The sequence below is a fragment of the Ursus maritimus genome, unplaced genomic scaffold (genome assembly GCF_017311325.1).
Source record: "Ursus maritimus isolate PB19 unplaced genomic scaffold, ASM1731132v1 scaffold_7, whole genome shotgun sequence".
Classification (NCBI taxonomy): Eukaryota; Metazoa; Chordata; class Mammalia; order Carnivora; family Ursidae; genus Ursus; species Ursus maritimus.
In genome coordinates this window covers 15,540,376-15,559,050 of record NW_024426885.1, presented here as the reverse complement: position 1 = coordinate 15,559,050, position 18,675 = coordinate 15,540,376, and the positions used below count along the sequence as shown (strand labels likewise).

General features: G+C 36.0%; 1 protein-coding gene and 1 pseudogene across 1 annotated transcript in view; one reads left to right on the top strand and one right to left on the bottom strand.

Moving 5' to 3' along the window:
• The first annotated feature begins 503 nt into the window (after positions 1–503).
• Positions 504–18,675, top strand: part of ATRNL1 (attractin like 1) — a 756,768-nt gene continuing 738,596 nt past the window's right edge. Inside the window, exon 1 of the mRNA XM_040623807.1 lies at positions 504–799. Within this exon, the coding sequence (XP_040479741.1) occupies positions 504–799 (296 nt within the window). The remainder of the gene's footprint in view (positions 800–18,675) is intronic.
• On the bottom strand, positions 12,809–16,696 carry LOC103657455 (annotated as a pseudogene).

Sequence of the window (18,675 nt, the reverse complement as noted above, 5' to 3'; positions counted from 1 at the left end):
GGTGCGGGGCTGAGCCCCGCTTCCCGAATTCCCCTCCCGTGTTGGGCGCGCCCACCTCGGGGCTCCCGCGGGCCCCCGCCCTCCCTGGCGCGCGGGGCTGGAGCCGAGGCAGTTGGCGCGAGCCGCGGGCGAGGCGGGGCCGCGCGCGGGGTCCCCTCCCCCTCCCGCAGGTCCCCTCTGGAGCGCTCCGCGCCGCCCGCGCCGCCCGCTATCCACCTCCGGCCCGGCCCCGGGCGTCGCGGCGGTGGGCTCGACTCGCTGAGGACAAGGTCAACAGACCGAGAGGCGATGCCTGAGTGCGACTGGAGAGAGCCGAACGGAGGCGACGGCAACTGGGATCTGTCCCTCCTGACCGGGGAGCGGGACTGGGGCAGGCGCCGGTGAGGAGGAGGAGAAGCGGCGGCGGAGGCGGCGGCGCGGTTTTCTCCGGCCGAATTCCCCCCCTGGAGCATCGCTGTCCGCGCCCGCGAGCGCAGCCCGGCCGGGCAGGGGCGCCGGAAAAGATGGAACCGGGGGGCCGGGCCCGCATTGGCCCCCCGCAGCCGGCGGCCCCCGGGCTGTGGAGGGCTCGGCCGGCGGGCGGCGGCGGCGGCGGTGGCGCCTCCTCCTGGCTGCTGGACGGGAACAGCTGGCTGCTGTGCTATGGCTTCCTCTACCTGGCCCTCTACGCGCAGGTGTCCCAGTCCAAGCCGTGCGAGAGGACCGGCTCCTGCTTCTCGGGCCGCTGTGTTAACTCCACCTGCCTCTGCGACCCGGGCTGGGTGGGGGACCAGTGCCAGCACTGCCAGGGCAGGTTCAAGTAAGTGTCTTCGCGGGACCCCGTACCTCAGCCCTGCCCCGCACCCGTCGCGCCCCCTCCCATCCGTCGCCTCACCCCCGCGCCCTCAACGCGGCCTCGGGTCCCCGGGCTGGGAACTGCCCGCAGCGCGCCGCCCCCCTGCAGCCCCGGTGCCCGGAGCCCTGGGACCCGCGCGGAGCCCTGACCGCCCGGCACGCAAACCCCTCGCGGTGGTCCAGGTGTCCGCAGCGGCTTCTGGTTCCCTGCTCTTGAGCGTTTCCATAGTCAGTTACGGTGCCAAACACCGTTTTTGTTAGGTCACTGTTTTTTTAATCAAAAATTATGCAAGTAACTCACGAAATACTTGAACATTGCCAAACATTCAAACAGTTGCAGAAGTGTAAAGGTTAAAAGTTACGGTCTACCAGTACCTCTCTCTACTCCCATCCTACTCCTCTCTCTCGAGGTAACCACTGCGAAGATTTTAGTTTATTTAGTATTGTAATAGTGATCCTAAGAGTTTATGATGGGCTTACTCTGTGCCAAACACGGTTAAGCGCCTGACGTGGATTATCTCATTTGTTCCTCACAACTCTGTGAGTTACTAGGATTATTATACTGGATTTACAGAGAGAACTCGAGGCAATGAATTTAAGTCATTTGCCCAAGATTACACAGTACTAAGGGCTGAGTTGCTTAACTCCAGAATGTTTACTTTTGGTCAATATACTAAGTTGAATTTGCTAGGACAATTTTAATTGAGAATATGAGAGTGACTTTGGGTAACGTAAAATGATGAAATATCTGGACTTTTTAATGCGGTGAAGATAATGGATTTTTTGAACTGTTAATTTCACTATCAGTTGTTGTGTGAGAGCATCACTGGTTTTTCTCTGAAGCTGAAGGCCCTAAGGAGTTTGCTTTACAACAGTAAAGATACTCTCCCCCTATTGGCTGATATTTCTTACATTCCTGCCTGATATGAGAAGAAATGGGAGAATTGGGGGGAGGAGCAAGTAAGATAGTTGAGGCCATTAGGGTAGCCATTTGACAATTTGCAGATAATAGTCATTAAGTAAATCACCTTCTTAGGCTTCTAGATAGTTATTGTGAAATTTGCTGGCTGTTTGGTGTCTCTGAAATTGTACTATGTAGATTACTGATATTTATTGTCAGGATGATGGCAAAATCTAAGTGACATGGTTCGAGCTCTAAGGCAAAGGTAGGAAGTATGATTCACCTTATTAGTGGATTATAGGAAAATGTCCTAGGAGTTTTCAATACAGCATATTTTCCTTTTTTTTTTTTTTTTTTTTTTTTTTTTTTTTTTTTTTTATTTATTTTTTTTTTTTTTTTTTTTTTTACTGTTGCTAATTTAAACCATGCCCCTTAAAACTCATTGTGAAACTGTATTTTTTTGAAGGGCCCTTTTTAATTTTAGGTAGATTGTACTATTTAAATTAATTTACAGCAGGTTTTTAGAAGTGAACTCTTAAAATGAAGCTTCATGAAATTCATTTGTAGCTATAGATTGAAATGTTTTCTCGCTTCCTACTATCACAAATTAGTATAATACTGTAGTTTTTTTTGATACTTTTTTTTAAATTTGAAAGATGCTAATTAAAAGTTTTAAAAAGTGTTTCAAGAGAAGGAAAGGTATTTTATTGAATTGTGTTTGTTAGTAGCTGTTTTTACTTAGGTGTTTTGAAACTTTGGCTATGACAATTGCAGCCAGCCTTTTTATCAAGCAAGAATTTTGAACATATGAACTGGTAGACAACAATGAAAAAAGCTGCATCAATTTTTTACCTCTTTCTATAAATAAATAGGAAGATAACCTGGGCACATATGTGATTTAGTGATTTTGGCCTTTTTGTGGGTGGATCTGCTCCATTTATGTAAAGAGGGCAGAGATTGCTATGGTCCTGAGAAGCTCCTATCTACATTTTGTAGTAGTGGAACTTGTTAATCACCTAGATCAGCAGTCTGTAACCTCACTAACAGATGTCCCAGTTAGTAGGAAAGGTCAAGTTAAACTAACTTAAATAACAGGAAGATGGTGTTCATAAACATAATACATTAGTGAGTAAAAGAGGAATAGCTTCTTAAATATAGTTAAATAACAATTAACCCTGAATTAATCATTGAATATAAATCATTTCCTTGGAAACTGTTAATTCCTATGATTCATTGTACTCTGTTGGTAAGTACTTTTTCATTTCTCAATGGAATCCAAGCTATTAATTAGAGTAAATATAACTGGTACTACTCTGTGTTTTATGTATACTCTTAAGGGGTAAAATGTGGTATTTAATGTTAAAGGAAGAATCAATTTAGAAGAAAAGAATTCTTCCTGGTAAAGTGTATGCTAAGCTGAAAAAGGTTTATTTGAGGATGGTGGCTTGTTTTATTCAGCAGTTGAAGTAATGACATAGTGGGAAAGACTGGATATTCTCACTTCATTAATTATCTTGAAAATCTTTTACTAAGCTGACGGATAGCAACCTAGCAAACAGATATCAAAAATGATCAATCTTGGTAAGCAGGTGTCAAAATTAATTGGCTGGTTCCATGGTAACTTAGTTTTTTTCCTCTACCGTGGGGATTTCACTAGGGAATAAGAGAATTCTTCAAATGGTTCTTTTGAATGGAAGATTGATGGTGGGTGGGGGGGAATGCAGAAGCAAATATGGTATCAAAAGTGGTACTTTAGTTCTCTTAGCACTGATTCCATCTTCAGTTTCTATATGAAAAGAACAAAACACTCAGAATTATAAGCCTTTTCTCACATAGGTTAAAATGAATACTTATCCTGGGCTAAAACTAGGCTGAAAGGTTTGGGACTGAGAATCAGAAAGGACAGTGCCAATATGAAATATAATAATTAAGGATATAATATATGCTAATTTGAGTTCTACTTACTTGAATAATGCTAGTATAACATTAGGCTAGAAAACATTTTACTACAAACTATTTAAATGAGTGATATTCTCTTTTAGAAACTAGTTCTTTAGAATTATTTCTGTAGGGTATTTGAGATTTATATTTATATAAATTTGTATTTTGTGTTCAGACTTGGACATTTTCTTGCTAATGTGACTTAGGAACCTATGACTTCTAATTTGTAAGCAAAATAAACTTAGTTAATGCTCTGAGATTGGAAAATATCTCATTGTGAATACTTTCTAAATGTAAGTTTATTAAAACATTTATTGAATATCTTTCTAAAATCATTTTTACATCTTATTATATGTTTAATGTATATAGATTTTTTTTTAACCTCTTAGGTGAGTCAAATGTGGATACTGAAATTCTCACATTTGTAATACAAGTATCCCATTTCTGGTGACAGCAAAATGAGGATATAATAATCAGGAATTTCATTGTTATTATAAACAGAAAGGGGCAGGGTTAAATATGTAAATATGTTTCCTTAGCTGCTAGGAAAAAAACATACATTTGGAATCCTTTCTATTAATAGTAGAAAAACAGTAACTATAAAGTTGCATTGAATGCTCCCTGACCTCAAGTCTGTCTTTCTTTCATTTAATTTTTTAATGCTTTTACCCGTAAGTTTTTTGTAAGTTTTTATTTAAATTCCAATCCATTAACATACAGTGTAATATTAGTTTCAGGTGTACAATTTGGTGATTCAACACTTCCATACACCACCCGGGACTCATTGCAATAAGTGTGCTGCCTAATCCCCATCACCTATTTAACCCATCCTTGCCCACCCCCTCTGTTAACAGTCTTCTTTAATTATTTTAATTAATTTTTTTTAGAAAGAGCATGGGAGGGGCAAAGGGTGAGGGGGGAGAGAATCTTTTTTTTTTTTTGAAGGTTTTATTTATTTGAGAGAGAGAGAGCACTAGCGAGTGGGGGTGGGGGTGGATAGAGAGGGGCAGAGGGAGAGGTTCAAGCAGACTCCCTGCTGAGTAGGGAGCCTGATGCAGGGCTCCATCCTAGGACCCTGGGATCATGACCCGAGCAGAAGGCAGATGCTTAATCAACTGAGCCACCCAGGCACCCGAAAAGAGAGAATCTTAAGCAAGCTCCATGCCCAGTGAGGAGCCTGTCTTGGGGCTTGATCTCATGATCCTGAGATCTTGACCTGAGCCGAAATCAGAAGCCTGCTGCTTAACCTACTGAGCCATCCAGGTGCCCCAGTCTTCTTTATTTTAAACTAGGATTATAATATGTAATTTATATCCATGGGTTCTTTTTGTATCATTAAAACATAATTACACAGTAGAAATTTAAAATTAGAGTATTTCTAAGATCCTAAATTGATAAAGTAAGTTACTTGTAGTAACATGGTTTTCAAAGATTTTATTTATTTATTTGAGAGAGAGACAGAATGAGCATGAGCAGGGGAGGGGCAGAGGGAGAGCAGGATCGGATGGGGTGGGGGAGGGGCAGAGGGAGAGGGAGAGAGACAAGCTGACTCCCCGCTGAACATGGAGCCCATCCCAGGGCTTGACCCCCATGACCTGAGCTGAAATCAGACACTTAACTGACTGAGCCGTGCAGGCGCCCCAGTAGTGTGGTTTTCAAGATCATCTATCTGTATGATTTGGCTCCTTTATTAGCAGATTTGACTTTGCTCCTCCTTTTTTTCTGTATTGGTCTTTTGGGTCCTTGAAAGCGTCACATTTCTTTTGATTTTAGGGCATTTCATTCTTGCTGTTACTTCCCTAAACCCTCTTTCCTATCTGGTCTTTTGCCTGACTGATTACTAAACATCTTTCAAATCTTTGCTTTTACTTGTACCTGAAGGAGGCTTTTTTGACTGTCAGACTATGTTACTGCTTATTATGTACTCTTTCAGCACTCTTTTTTCCTTTTTAGTACTTTCAAAAGGAATTATTCAGTTATAATTTTTTTCATTATTTTTAAGACCTTTATTGAGTTATAGTTGACATGCAATAAAATGTAAGTTAAAAACGTTTTATCATACATATACACCTCTGAAACTATCACCACAATGAAGATCATAAAAATATCCATCACACCCAAAAGTTCCATGTGTCCCATTGTAATTCCTCTCTTTTCTTCCTGTTCTTCCTGTCTCCAGGCAAATACTGAGCTGCTTCCTTTCACTATAGATTTGTTGAATTCTCTAGAATTTTATGTAAGTGGAATCATATAATATGTACTCCTGTTTTTCTGGCTTCATTCACATAGTTTATTCATTTTGAGATTCATTAATGATGTATCATGAGTTTATTCCTTTTAATTACTGCCCAGTATTCCCATGTATGGATATACCACAATTTATTTTTCACCCAGTGATAGATATTTGGGTTGTTTCCAATTTTTAGCTACTCTTTGTAAATCTGATATGAACTTTTATGTGCATGTCTTTATATGGACATATGCTTTTATTTATCTTGGGTAAATACGGAAGAATGGAATGGCTGGATCACATAGCGGATATATGTTTACTTTTCCAACAAACTGACAAACTGTTTTCCAGAGTGGTTGTATTGTTTACATTCCCACCAGCTGTGTATGAATGTTCTAATTAATTCACATTCTCACCAATACTTGGTATGGTCAGTCTTTACTTTTGGCAGTTCTAAGTGGTATGTAGAAGTATCTCATTGTGGTTTTAATTTGCATTTCTCTAATGACTAATGTTGAGCTTCTTGTCATATGCTTATTTGCCTTCTATATATCTTCTTGGTGAGGTATCTGTTCAGAACTTTTGCACATTAAAATTTTTTTTTCTTTCTTTCTTTTTTTTTTTTTTAAAGATTTTATTTATTTATTTGACAGAGAGAGACAGCCAGCGAGAGAGGGAACACAGCAGGGAGAGTGGGAGAGGAAGATGCAGGCTCCCAGCGGAGGAGCCTGATGTGGGGCTCGATCCCAGAACACTGGGATCACGCCCTGAGCTGAAGGCAAACGCTTAACGACTGCACCACCCAGGCGCCCCTTTTTTTTTTCTTTCTTGTTATTGGTTTTTATGAGTTCCTTACATGTCTGGATACTAGTTCCTTTTCAGATATATCATTCGCAAATGTTTGCTCCCAGGCTGGGGCTTGTCTTTTCATTCTCTGAACAGTGTTTTCAAAGAGCACAAGTTTTAAATTTGATGAATTCCAGTTTGTCATTTTTTTCTTTCATGAATTTTACTTTTGGTGTTAGATCTAAGAAACCTTGGCCTAAGTCATAATTTCTCTTTAATTTTTTTTTTCTAGATGTTTTGTAGTTTTAGATTTTACATTTAGGTTTATAGTCCATTTTGAGTTTATATCTGCATATATGAGAGGTATGGATCTCAAGTCTTTTCTTTTGCATATAGAAATTCAGTTGTCCAGGGCCATTTTTTAAAAAAAAGATTTTATTTATTTATTTTGAGAGAGAGAGAGTGAGTGAGAGAGCGAGCACAAGCAGGTGCCCCTGTTTAGGGCTGTTTTAAAGACTATCCTTGGGGTGCCTGGGTGGCTCAGTTGGTTAAGCATTTGACTCTTGATTTTGGCTCACGTCATGATGTCAGGGTCCTGGGATTGAGCTCCACATTGGGCTCTGCCCTCAGCACGGAGTCTGCTTGGGATTCTCTCTCTCCCTCTCCCCCTCTCCCTGCTTGCACATGCTCTCTCTCCAAAATAAATAAATAAAATCTTTTAAAAAATAAAACACATAAAAAGACTATCCTTTCTCTGAGAAGTCAACTTTGTCTCTTTGCCAAACCTAGTTGTTCATCTATTTGTGTATTTCTGAACTCTGTTCTGTTCCATTGATCTATTTGTACATCAAGACAATAATGTCTTGATTATTATAAGTTTATAAGTCTTGAAGTCAGCAAGTGGTAAGTCCTTTAATTTTGTTTTTGTTTTTTTTTTCAATTATTCTGGCTATTCTAGGTTCTTTGCATTTCTATATGAATTTCAGAGTCAGCTTGCCAATTTCTACAAAAAGCCTGCTGGGATTTTACTTGGGATTGTGTTGAAGCTATAGATGAACTTGGGGGACAGTTGATGCCTTATTAATACTGAGTCTTCTGATTCATGAACATGGTGTCTTTTATTTAGGTCTTTTTTAATCTCTCAGCAGTATTTTAAAATTTTCAGTGAACAGGTTTTTTACAGTGCTTCTCATATTTTTCCCTAAGTATTTCACATTTTTTGATGCTGTTGTAAATTATATATTTTTTAGTTTTAATTTCTGTTTGTTGCTATTATATGGAAATACAGCTGTTTTTTGTTTATTAATCTTGTGTCTTTTAGTCTTGCTAATAAACTCATTAGTTGTAGTAGATTTCTGTAAATTCCTTATGATTTTCTGAATAGACGATTATGTTGTTTGCAAATAAAGATACCTTTGCTTGTTTCTTTGTAATCTGGGTGCCTTTTCTTTTTCTTGTCTTATTTTACTGGCTAGAACCTCCAGTGCAGTGATCTATACATGTAGTGACAGTGGTCAGCTATATGCTATTCATGTTTTAGGGGGATAATATTTAATCTTAAACCTAAGTATGATTGTAAGTTTTTTGTAAATCTTTTTTATCACATTGAGGAGGCTTCCTTCTTCCTAGAATGATGAGTTTTTATTGGAGATGAATATTGGGTTGTGTTTTCTACATGTGTTGAGATGATCATATCATTTTTCTGATTGTTCATTGATATTATGAATTCTGTTGCTTAGTCTTTAAATGTTAAACCAACGTTACAGTCCTGAGATGAAGACCATCTGAAATGATGTATTTTCTCCATATATTATTTGGATTTGATTTATTAAAATGTTGCTTAGGATTTTTGTATATATGTTCGTGAAGGATATTGGTCTGTACTTTTTGTATAATGTCTTTGTGCGGTTTTAGAATCAGGGTAATGCCAGCCTCATAGAATGAGTTGGGACCTTCCTGTTTAGTTTGCTGGAAGAGTTGGTGTAGAATTGGCATTATTTCTTCATTATGTGTTTGGTAGAATTCACCAGTGAAGCCCTTGAGGCCTGGAATTTTCTTTAACTCCACATTCAATTTATTTAATAGAAATTCATTTGATTTAATGTATATAAGTTCAATTTATATAATATATACAGGATTGTATAATTAGAATTTCTTAAAATTTATTGGCCAGAATATTGTCCATCTTTGTGAACATTCCTTGTGCATGTGAAAAGAATGTGTGTGATGGGTGGAATGTTCTATAAATTTCAGTTAGGTCATAGTTTTGTTCAAGTTTTCTAAAACCTTTCTGATTTTCTGTCTACTTCTATCAGTTACTGAGAGAGGTATTAAAATCTTCAATTATAATTTTGCATTTATCTATTTCTCCCTGAAGTCTTATCTGTTTTGCTTCATGTATTTTGAAGCTCTGTTATTAAGTGCATGAAATTTTATATCCTCTTGATAAATTGACCCCTTTTTTCATTATGAGATGACTATTGAAAAGACGATCCTTTTCATTCATGTCTTTGTACCTTTGTTGAAAATCATTTGGATATGTCTGTCTCTGTATTTGTTTCTTGATTCTGTTCTGTTCCTTTGATCCATGTGTCTGTCCTTTTGAGAGTCTCTTTTTTGACTATTGTAGCTTTATAGTAAATCTTGAAATTAGATTGTGAGATTCCTATAATTCTATTTTTGAAAATTCATTTAGTTATTCTAATTCATTTGCTTTTCCACATTTTAGAATCAGTCTGTCAGTTAAAAAAAAATCCTTCTGGGCTTTTGGGTGGGATTGTGTTGACTTGAGATCGTTTTGGAAAGAACTGACATCTAAACAATACTGACTTCTCCAGTCCATCAACATGATATATTTCTTCATTTATTTAGGTTTTCATGGATTTCATGCATAAGTGTTTCATAGATATATATAGATCCTACATGTAATAGATTTATACCTAAATAGTTTTTGTTCTTTGATGCTATTATAATTGATATTGTTTCTTTTAATTTCAATTTCTTTTTGTTCATCTTTATTATGTGGAAATACAATTGATTTTTGTATATTGACTTTGTATCCTGCCTGCAATGTTGCTAAACCCACTTAGTTTCAGTAGCTTTTCTTATAGATTCCTTGGGATTTTCTACATAGACAATTATGTTATCTGCACATGGAGACAGTTTTACTTCTTTCTTTGCAATTATATGCCCTTTATTTTTTTTATTGTATTGTACTGGCTAGGACCTTTAGCTTGATGTTAAATAAGAAAATAAGAGTGGATATCATTGCCTTGTTCCCAATCTTAGGTGGAAACATTCAGTTTTTAGCATTAAGTATTATGCTAGCTGCAGGCTTTTTTGGTAAATGCCCTTTATTAGGTTAAGGAAGTTCCTACTATTCCTTATTTTGAGAGTTTATCATGTATGGATTTTTATATTTTTGTTTTTATTTTTATATTTTTTATATTTTTATATATTTATATATTTATATTTTATATTTTTATATTTCCGTATCTGTTGAGATGATCATTTAGTTTTTCTTCTTTAGTTTGTTGATATTGGTGAATTAAATTGATTGATTTTCAAATGTTTAATCAGCCTTACATTCATGGGATAAACGCCACTTGGTCATAATATATTATACTTTTTATGTATTGTTGTATTTGATTTGCTGTTATTTTGTTGAGGATTTTTGCTTCTGTGTTCTTAAAAGATATTACTTTTAATTTTCTTTTCTTGTAATGGCTTTGGTTTTTTTGTCATGATAACACTAGCCTTATAAAATGAGTTGGAAAGTGCCCCCTCTTCTGTTTTCTGGAAGAATTTATGTAGAGTTGATATTACTTATTTTCATCAATGTCAGTAAAATTCATCAATGATGCCAACTGGGCCTGGCATTTTCTTTATGGAAAGGCTTGCAACTATGAATTCAGTTTTTAAAATAGATGTAAGGACATTCATTTCCTTGATTTCTTTTTGAGTGTGTTTTGGTAGATTGTCTTAGAGAGATTGGTCCGTTTCATCTAAGTTTTCAGATTTGTGAGCATAACATTGTGTATAATATTCCCTTATTATCCTTTTAAAGTCTGTGGAGTCTTTAGTAATTTTTCTTCCATTTCTGATATTGGTAGTTTTACATTTTCTTTCTTTTTTCTTGCTTAGTTTGGCTAGATATTTATTGATGTTATTGATCTTTTCAAAGAATATGTTTGGTTTCATTGATTCTTGCTGTTTTTTCTTTTGTTGTTGTTTTCAGTTTCATTGATTGCTGCTTCCTTTGGTTTTTAATTTTCTTTTCTTTTTTTCTTTTTTTTAAAGATTTTATTTATTTATTTGACAGAGATAGAGATAGCCAGCAAGAGAGGGAACACAAGCAGGGGGGGTGGGAGAGGAAGAAGCAGGCTCCCAGTGGAGCAGGGAGCCCGATGCGGGGCTCGATCCCAGAACTCCGGGATCACAACCTGAGCCGAAGGCAGACACTTAAGGACTGAGCCACCCAGGCGCCCCTCTTTTCTTATTCTAATTTCTTAAGATGAAAAGTTCACATCCTTAATTTGAGATGTTTCTTCCTTTCTAATAAAAGTTTTTTGATGCTGTGTGTATTCTAAGCACTGCATTAGCTGCATCTCACGTTATCGATACGTAGTACTTTCATTTTTATTCAGTTCAATATGCTTTCTAATTTTCCTTTAGACATTCTCTTTGGCTTATGTAGAACAATTATGTTTAAGTTTCAAATATTTGGGGATTTACCAAAGATATTTTGTTATTTATTCCTAGTTAAAGTCTATTATGTTCAGAAACATACCTTGTATGATTTCAGTTCTTGTAACTTTGTTAAGACTTGTTTCTGGAAAAAGTATGGTGTATTGTGGTGAATATTAACATTTGCAATTTAAAAGAATGTACATTCTTCTGTTGAGTGGTATGGTATAGAAATCTCAATTAGGTCATGTTTGTTGTTGTAATTGTTCAGATATTCTTTATCTGTACAATATTCTGCCTTGTTCTGTTGATTACTGAGAGAGGAGTGTTGAAGTCTCTAGCTGTAACTATGATCTGTCCATCTCCTTTCACATCTGTCAGTTTTGCTTAATGTTTCAAAGCTTCTTTGGTGGGTACATATACAATTAGAACTGCTATGTTTTTTGGTGAACTAACTCATTCGTCATAATACCATTTCCTCCCACTTTTTCTTTGGTAATTGTTTCTGCTTTAAGGTCTTCTTTGATATTAATAGCTACTCTATTTATATATATTTCAATCTAATTTAATAATCTCTTTTTATTGGTTTTTTGAGACAATTTACATTTAATGTATTTGGATATATTTTGGCATTCTATTTTAATTTGCTGTTGGCCCTTTGGGTATATGTCTTTTTTAAAATCTAAATTCAGTTAGTCAACATATAATACATCATTAGTTCTTGATGTAATGTTCAATGATTCATTAGTTGCATATAACACCCAGTGCTAATCACATCACGTGCCCTCCTTAATACCCAGTTACCCCATCCCCCCACCCACCACCCTTCCACAAACCTCAGTTTGTTTCCCAGAGTCAAGAGTCTCTTATGGTTTGTTTTCCTCTCTGATTTCTTCCCATTCAGTTTTCCCTCCCTTCCCATATTGTCCTCTGCACTATTCCTTATATTCTACATATGAGTGAAACTCTATTTTAATTGTCTTTCTCTGATTGACTTATTTTGGGTATATGTCTTTGTATTATTTTTTAGTGGTTATGCTACTATGCTAGTAGTTACAATATGCATACCTAACTTTTTGTAATCTGTTCAGAGTTAATATTATTTTTCTTCAGGTAAAATTAAGTTTTAGAACTGTATTTGTCCATTTATCCATCTCCACTGACCTTCACTATAATTGTCATATACATCCCATCTACTTGTATGACAAACCCCATTTAGATAAAGTTAAAAATTTTGCTTTCAACAATATACGTATTTTAAAGAAGAGGAGAAAAATTAGCTTTTATATTTTCTGAGATAGCTGCTCTTTCTTTTGCTCTTTGCTTTTCTGTAGATAGAAATTTCCTTCTAGGGTCACTTCCCTTTAATGTGAACCTTTTTTTTTTTGGTCCATTTCTTTTCAAACATTTAAAAAAAATTTTTTTTGGCCTAACAATACCTTTGCTTTCCCTTGTTTAGTGAGTGATATTTTTACAGGTATAGAATCCTAGGTTTTCAATTCTTTTCTTTCAGCATTTTAAACAGGTTGCTCAATTCTTTTCTGGCCTGTCATGGTTTCTGATGGGAAGTTTGCAGTTATTCTAATTGTTTTTCTCCTATATGTAATGTCATTTTCATCTAGCTGCTTTCAAGATTTTTCTACATTTTTTGTTTTAAGCAGTTCAAATTATGATGTGTCTGGCTGTAGGTTTCTTTAAATTTGCCATGGGTGGTAGGGTTTGCTCAGCTTTTTGAATTTATATTTATGTCTTTCACCAAAATGGGGTTTAAAAAAACCCATTATTTCTTTTAATATATTTGTCTGCAGTAATCTTTTTTGTTTCTTCTTCTGGGACTTCAGTGACACTAATGTTAGGTTTTTGATTTAGCTCCACAGTTTCTTGAGGTTCTGATCTTTTTTCTTTCTTCCTTTTTTAGATTTTTTCTCTCTTCAGATTGTATTATTTCTTTAGAACTATCATTAACTTCACTGACTGTTGCCTCTGTCATCTTCATTCTGCTTTTGAACCCATCCAGTCTTTTAAAAATTTAAGATGTGGTATTTTTCATCCTTAACCTTTTCATTTTGTTCTTTTTGATGATTTTTCTTTCTTTGTTGAGAACTTCTATCTTTTCATTTCATTTTATTGTCTTTACCTTTGTCTCATGGAGTCTAGTTATAATAGTTAATGTCTGATGATGCAAATTTTTGGACCTTAGGATTGACATCCATTGATTATCTTTTCCTTTGAGAATTGTGTATATTTTCCTAGTTCTTTGTATGCTGAGTGATTCTTGGATTTATTCTGGACTGTGAAAGTTATCTTGCGTGGATTATGGGTCTTGTTATGTTCTGGAGGATGTTGATTTATCAATCTATCTATTTATTTGTTTATTTTTATTTAGTAAGCAACAAACCAGTTATGTTCAAGCAGCAAATTCTCTGTCATGCTTTCTGCGAGCTGTGTTTTTTTTTGTTTTTGTTTTTTTTTAAACCAGAACGTTTATTGTGTTACTAGTCCTTGAAATTCTTAAGATGAACTGGATGCTGCAACAGCTGCCCTCTTGGGCTTAAGTGTTGTCCCTTCAAAGAATCCATCCCTGAATCTGCAGTATACAGTTTTTAGGTGCCTCATTCGACTGGTCCCAGTGGTATTTCATCTTTTAGCCTTGGCACTCCAGTTATACTTTCTCTTGAACTTGGCAGGATAGCCACGTTTGCCACAGGTGGACTTCTGAAGGTGGTAGGCCTTCGAGCCACAGCAGCGGCACAATGTGTAACCTCTTACTGTGACTCTTTCCAAACGGTGATGTCCCTTTTGTCATCTTGTTTCCACAGCAGACCCCCTGAGGGCGGTGGTTCTAATTATAGTTCTGTTTTCAGAGCCTTTGGATCTGAATGCACATGTGCCACTCAGGGATTATTCTGAGACTTGTGCAGTGTTTTAAGTTTTAATTCAGTTCTCAAAGCCTTCATTAAGCTGCTTTTGAGTCTGTTCCTCATAGGAGTATTATGTGGGTTCATACACAGAATTAGGGTATTTCCATCTTCAGCTTTCTGTTACTTGGGACACCTTGCACACTCTGGTATGCAGGGGTACTTTTTCCCAGACATTCTTGCTGGAAAGACAGAATTTCTCCTTTAAGAGTCCATCTGTATATGTATGTGTTGCTGTCATTCTCAAGGTTTGCCATCCTTTTCATCTCTATGGCCATTGTTTTAGTAAAGTCCTAAATTTTTCTCTACTGGGTTGTTGCAGTAGCTCTTTAATTTCTTTCTCTGCTTCTAATTTTCCCCTTGCTATTCTCTTCTTTCTTGCTACCAAAGTTTGCTTCCTAGAACACAAATTTGATCATATCTCTTCTTTGCCTGAGAACTAGAGTATTTAAAGCAGTGACTCTAAGTTTTCTGATGAAGAATCTATTGTCACTCAAATTCTTGTTCTTTTGCTAATGTGTCATTTTCCTCTGGCCTTCTTTCTCTTTTTTCTTTTAAATTTTCAGAAACTTCATTATGATGTATATGGGTATGGAATTCTTTGAGTTTATCTTATTTGCTCTGCTTTTTGCTCTGTAGGTTTTATATCTTTTTCAAAATTTGTGACATTTTCTGTTATCATTTTTTCAGCTCCACACTTTCTTCTTTCCTGTGACTCCAAAGAGACAAATGTTGGATCTTTGTTACGGACTTCTAGGTCACTAAAGCCCTATTCAGTCTGTTTTCTTTCTATTCAGGTTAGATAACTTTTATTTATCTATCTTTATGTTCACTGATTCTTTCCTCTATTATCTCCATTCTGCTATTGGGCCCAACTTGTGAGTTGATATAAAAAGTTTCATTTATCATATTTTCCATTTCATTCTTTATTTCTTCTGTTTCTTTGCTTGAAACTTTTATTTTTACATTTGTTTTGAAAGTGTCTGCAGCTGTTTGTTGTACCATTTTTCTGATAGATGCTTTAAGATTCTTGATAGATAATTCCAGCATCTTTACCATTATCATTGATGGTAACTTCTGATTATCATTTTTTCAGATGAGTTTAGATTTTCTTGTTTTTTGGTATGGCAAGTAATTTTGGATTATATCCTGGATATTTTGAGTATTGTGCATGAGATTCTGGTTCCTGTTTAAAAATTTAAAAATTCTGTTTTAGGAGGTAATCAACTTGTTTTAGGACAGCATACACGACCTTCACTTTTTTTTTTTTTAATATACAGCTTTATTGAGTTGTAACTTATATACCATAATATTCACCACCTTAAATGGCTCAGTTGTTTTTAGGATATTCAGAGAGTGGTGCAACTATCACCATGTCTAATTTTAGAACTTTTTTTTTTTTTTATCACCCCACAAAGAAGCCCCATTTCCACTGGCACTCAACTTTGTATTTCCCTCACCCAACAACTCCACTAATCTAGGTAGGCACTAATTTACTTTCTGTCTCTGTGTACTTGTCTCTTGTGGACATGTTAAATAAATGGAATCATACAACGATTCCAGTCTTTTGTCATGAGCTTCTTTCACTTAGCATGTTTTCAGGTTTCATTCATGTACTGTGTGTCCATTCCTTTTTATTGCTGAATAATATTCCATTGTATGGATATTCTACATTTTGCTAATTCAGTCATCAATTGTTGGACATTTGAGTTGTTTCTACCTTTTGGCTATTATGAATAATGCTGCCATGAATTTTTGTGTACCAAATTTTTGTGTGGACATATGTTTTCATTTCTCTTGGGTATATACTGAGGAGTGTGCTGGTCCATTTTTGTGCTGAGATTCAAATGCCAGTTTAGTTTCCGAAGCTTTGGTTGTACCATTCTGCTCTGCCCTTTTTGTCTGCTACTCAGAGACCATTCTGAAATGCAGATGATATTCCATACCATAGTTAAATTCTAAAACTTTTTGCTTTGTTGATTGAGATCTGTTTCACATATGGGCTGCCTGCGGGTGTACCCAGGACTTCATACATAGATTTGAAGGATCTCCTTTTTTCATCATCTTCATCTTTGTAATCCCTTTCCATTCTCTAGTTAGGAGGATGAGGGGTGCTGACTCTGCTGTCATTTGCTTAGTGCAGGGCGGAGATGGTCCACCCCAGGATCACTGCAGCTGCTGCAACCCCAGTGATGAGGGGCAGGGGTACCGCCTCCTTGCTGGTACTTATTTAGTGCAGGACAGAGATCACTGAAGGGACCCCACCTCCACTTTCTCTCCCAGTGGAGAAGGGAAGATACTTATTATTTTTATAGGTAAAATATAAGCATTTTTTTTAAAGCACTGTGTAAATTAGAAACTCTCAAGTTGATTCTCTGTGTCTCATAAAAGAATAGAAACTCTAAGAGCATTTTCCATGTTTTGATATATTAAGTTTAATGTCAGGCTTCATTTGTACTTTTTTGACAATGTAATTGTGCTAGTGATGAATTTTTTCAAGAAAATAGAATTTATTCTAACTATTTTATATAAGAATAATATTAATAGCATTTGAATTAGCATTTCAAACTTAAATTATGAGTTTAGAGGAAAAGTAGTATAATGTGGTAGAAAATCTTTTACGTATATTGTTTTTTTTATTGCTGATGAAAATCCTGGGAGGCAGATATTGTTATTCTCATTTTATAGTGGTAATAGAGAATGAAAGACCTAATGTCATTATTTATGCAAAGTCTCATAGATATTAAGTGACAGGTGAATTGGCTAATCATGTCTGTTCTTTATCCATATCAAGCCATCTTTTACTCTTCATTATGTTTTTCCTTAATTATAAACTCATAATCTTCTGGATTTCCACATAGCATAGGGGTTACTTAATATCATGAGTAATGCCAAACTAATATGCATTTGAGACCTAGTTCTGCCAACGTGCCATGAACTTTATATGGATTTGTTTTGCTGCTTTACTGAACACTTGATAAATTTTATCTCATTGCATTTTTAAAGCAATCTTGTGAAATAAATAGTGTTGTTGTAACTTTTTACACACAAGGAAGCTGAGGCTTAGGGAGGTTGAGTCACATACCCATTAAGGGACCAAGCTGAGATTTTTGTAGTGTTTCTAAAGTTTTGCCTATTTCTTTTGGTTTCTTAGTTGTGTCTTTTTCTTTCTTCAGTGAAAAGAGGCAATGTTATAAGAGTTCTTACTTGTTCTTTACAAAGTTAATATGAATGGGTGTGTTTTATAGTAGAGATGCCAAAAGAAAAGTCTAAGCTTATCAAACAGTTCTCTATGATGTAATAATATTTTATTTGTCTCCAAGCTCATTGATTATTTGAAAGTATATTGTAATAGGAATTTTTGATGTCTGGTTCCAGATGGGCTGTGAGTGGTTGGTGAATCCTCAAATTTGTATACAAAGTATTATTTATATGAATTTTTGTAGGTAGGGGGCGGTTAGCTTTTACAAGATTCTCAAAAGTGATCTCAGATCTCAAAATGATAAGAATCACTGTATTATGGGAAAGAAAGTCAAATAACAGTCACTGTATATGTACAGCTTGAAAAGGTATCTTTTCTAAGACATGGAATGATCTCAAAAGTAGTTTTTAAATTTATTTTGTAAAAAAGCTTAGGAAGATTATACAACAAGGATAAAAAATTCGTCTTGTTTTTAATTACTCAAATAATCCAAACATTTACATCATTATTACACATAGAAACACGTAGATACAATGTATATTTACATATATTTAAATACATACATATACCTGACATATTTCTATAAATATATATCAGAGTGATGGGGAATGCTCCATCTTCCCTTCTCCATGTTTGTATCATCACTTTACATACTCTACACTTATTTGCTCTTTGTATATTGTTATTCCTCTTTCTGTAACCATGTTGTCCACTCTGGCAGTTACTAGCCACATATAGCTATTAAAATTAGTTAAATTTTAAAGATTCAGTTCCTTTGTCACACTGGTCATATTTCAAGTGCTCGATAGCCACATGTGCTGAGTGGCTCCCATACTGAACAATAAATAATATAGAACTTTTCTATCATTGCAGGAAGTCCTGGACAGCATTGTCCTGGAATGTAAGGTCCAGGAGGGCAAAGACAGTTTTTTTTTACTGTTTTTTTTTTCTACTTTTTATATTAACAGCTTTATTAAGATATAATTGACATACCATAAATTTTACCAGTTTAAAGTACATGATTTAATGGTTTTTAAAATATACTTATAGTTGTGAAACTATAACCATAATTTAAAAACATTTTGTTATTCCGTAAAATAAACCTTGTACTCAAGAGCAGTCACTTTCTGTTCTCTTCCCTACTCCCCGGCACTAGATTGTCACTAATCTACTCTCT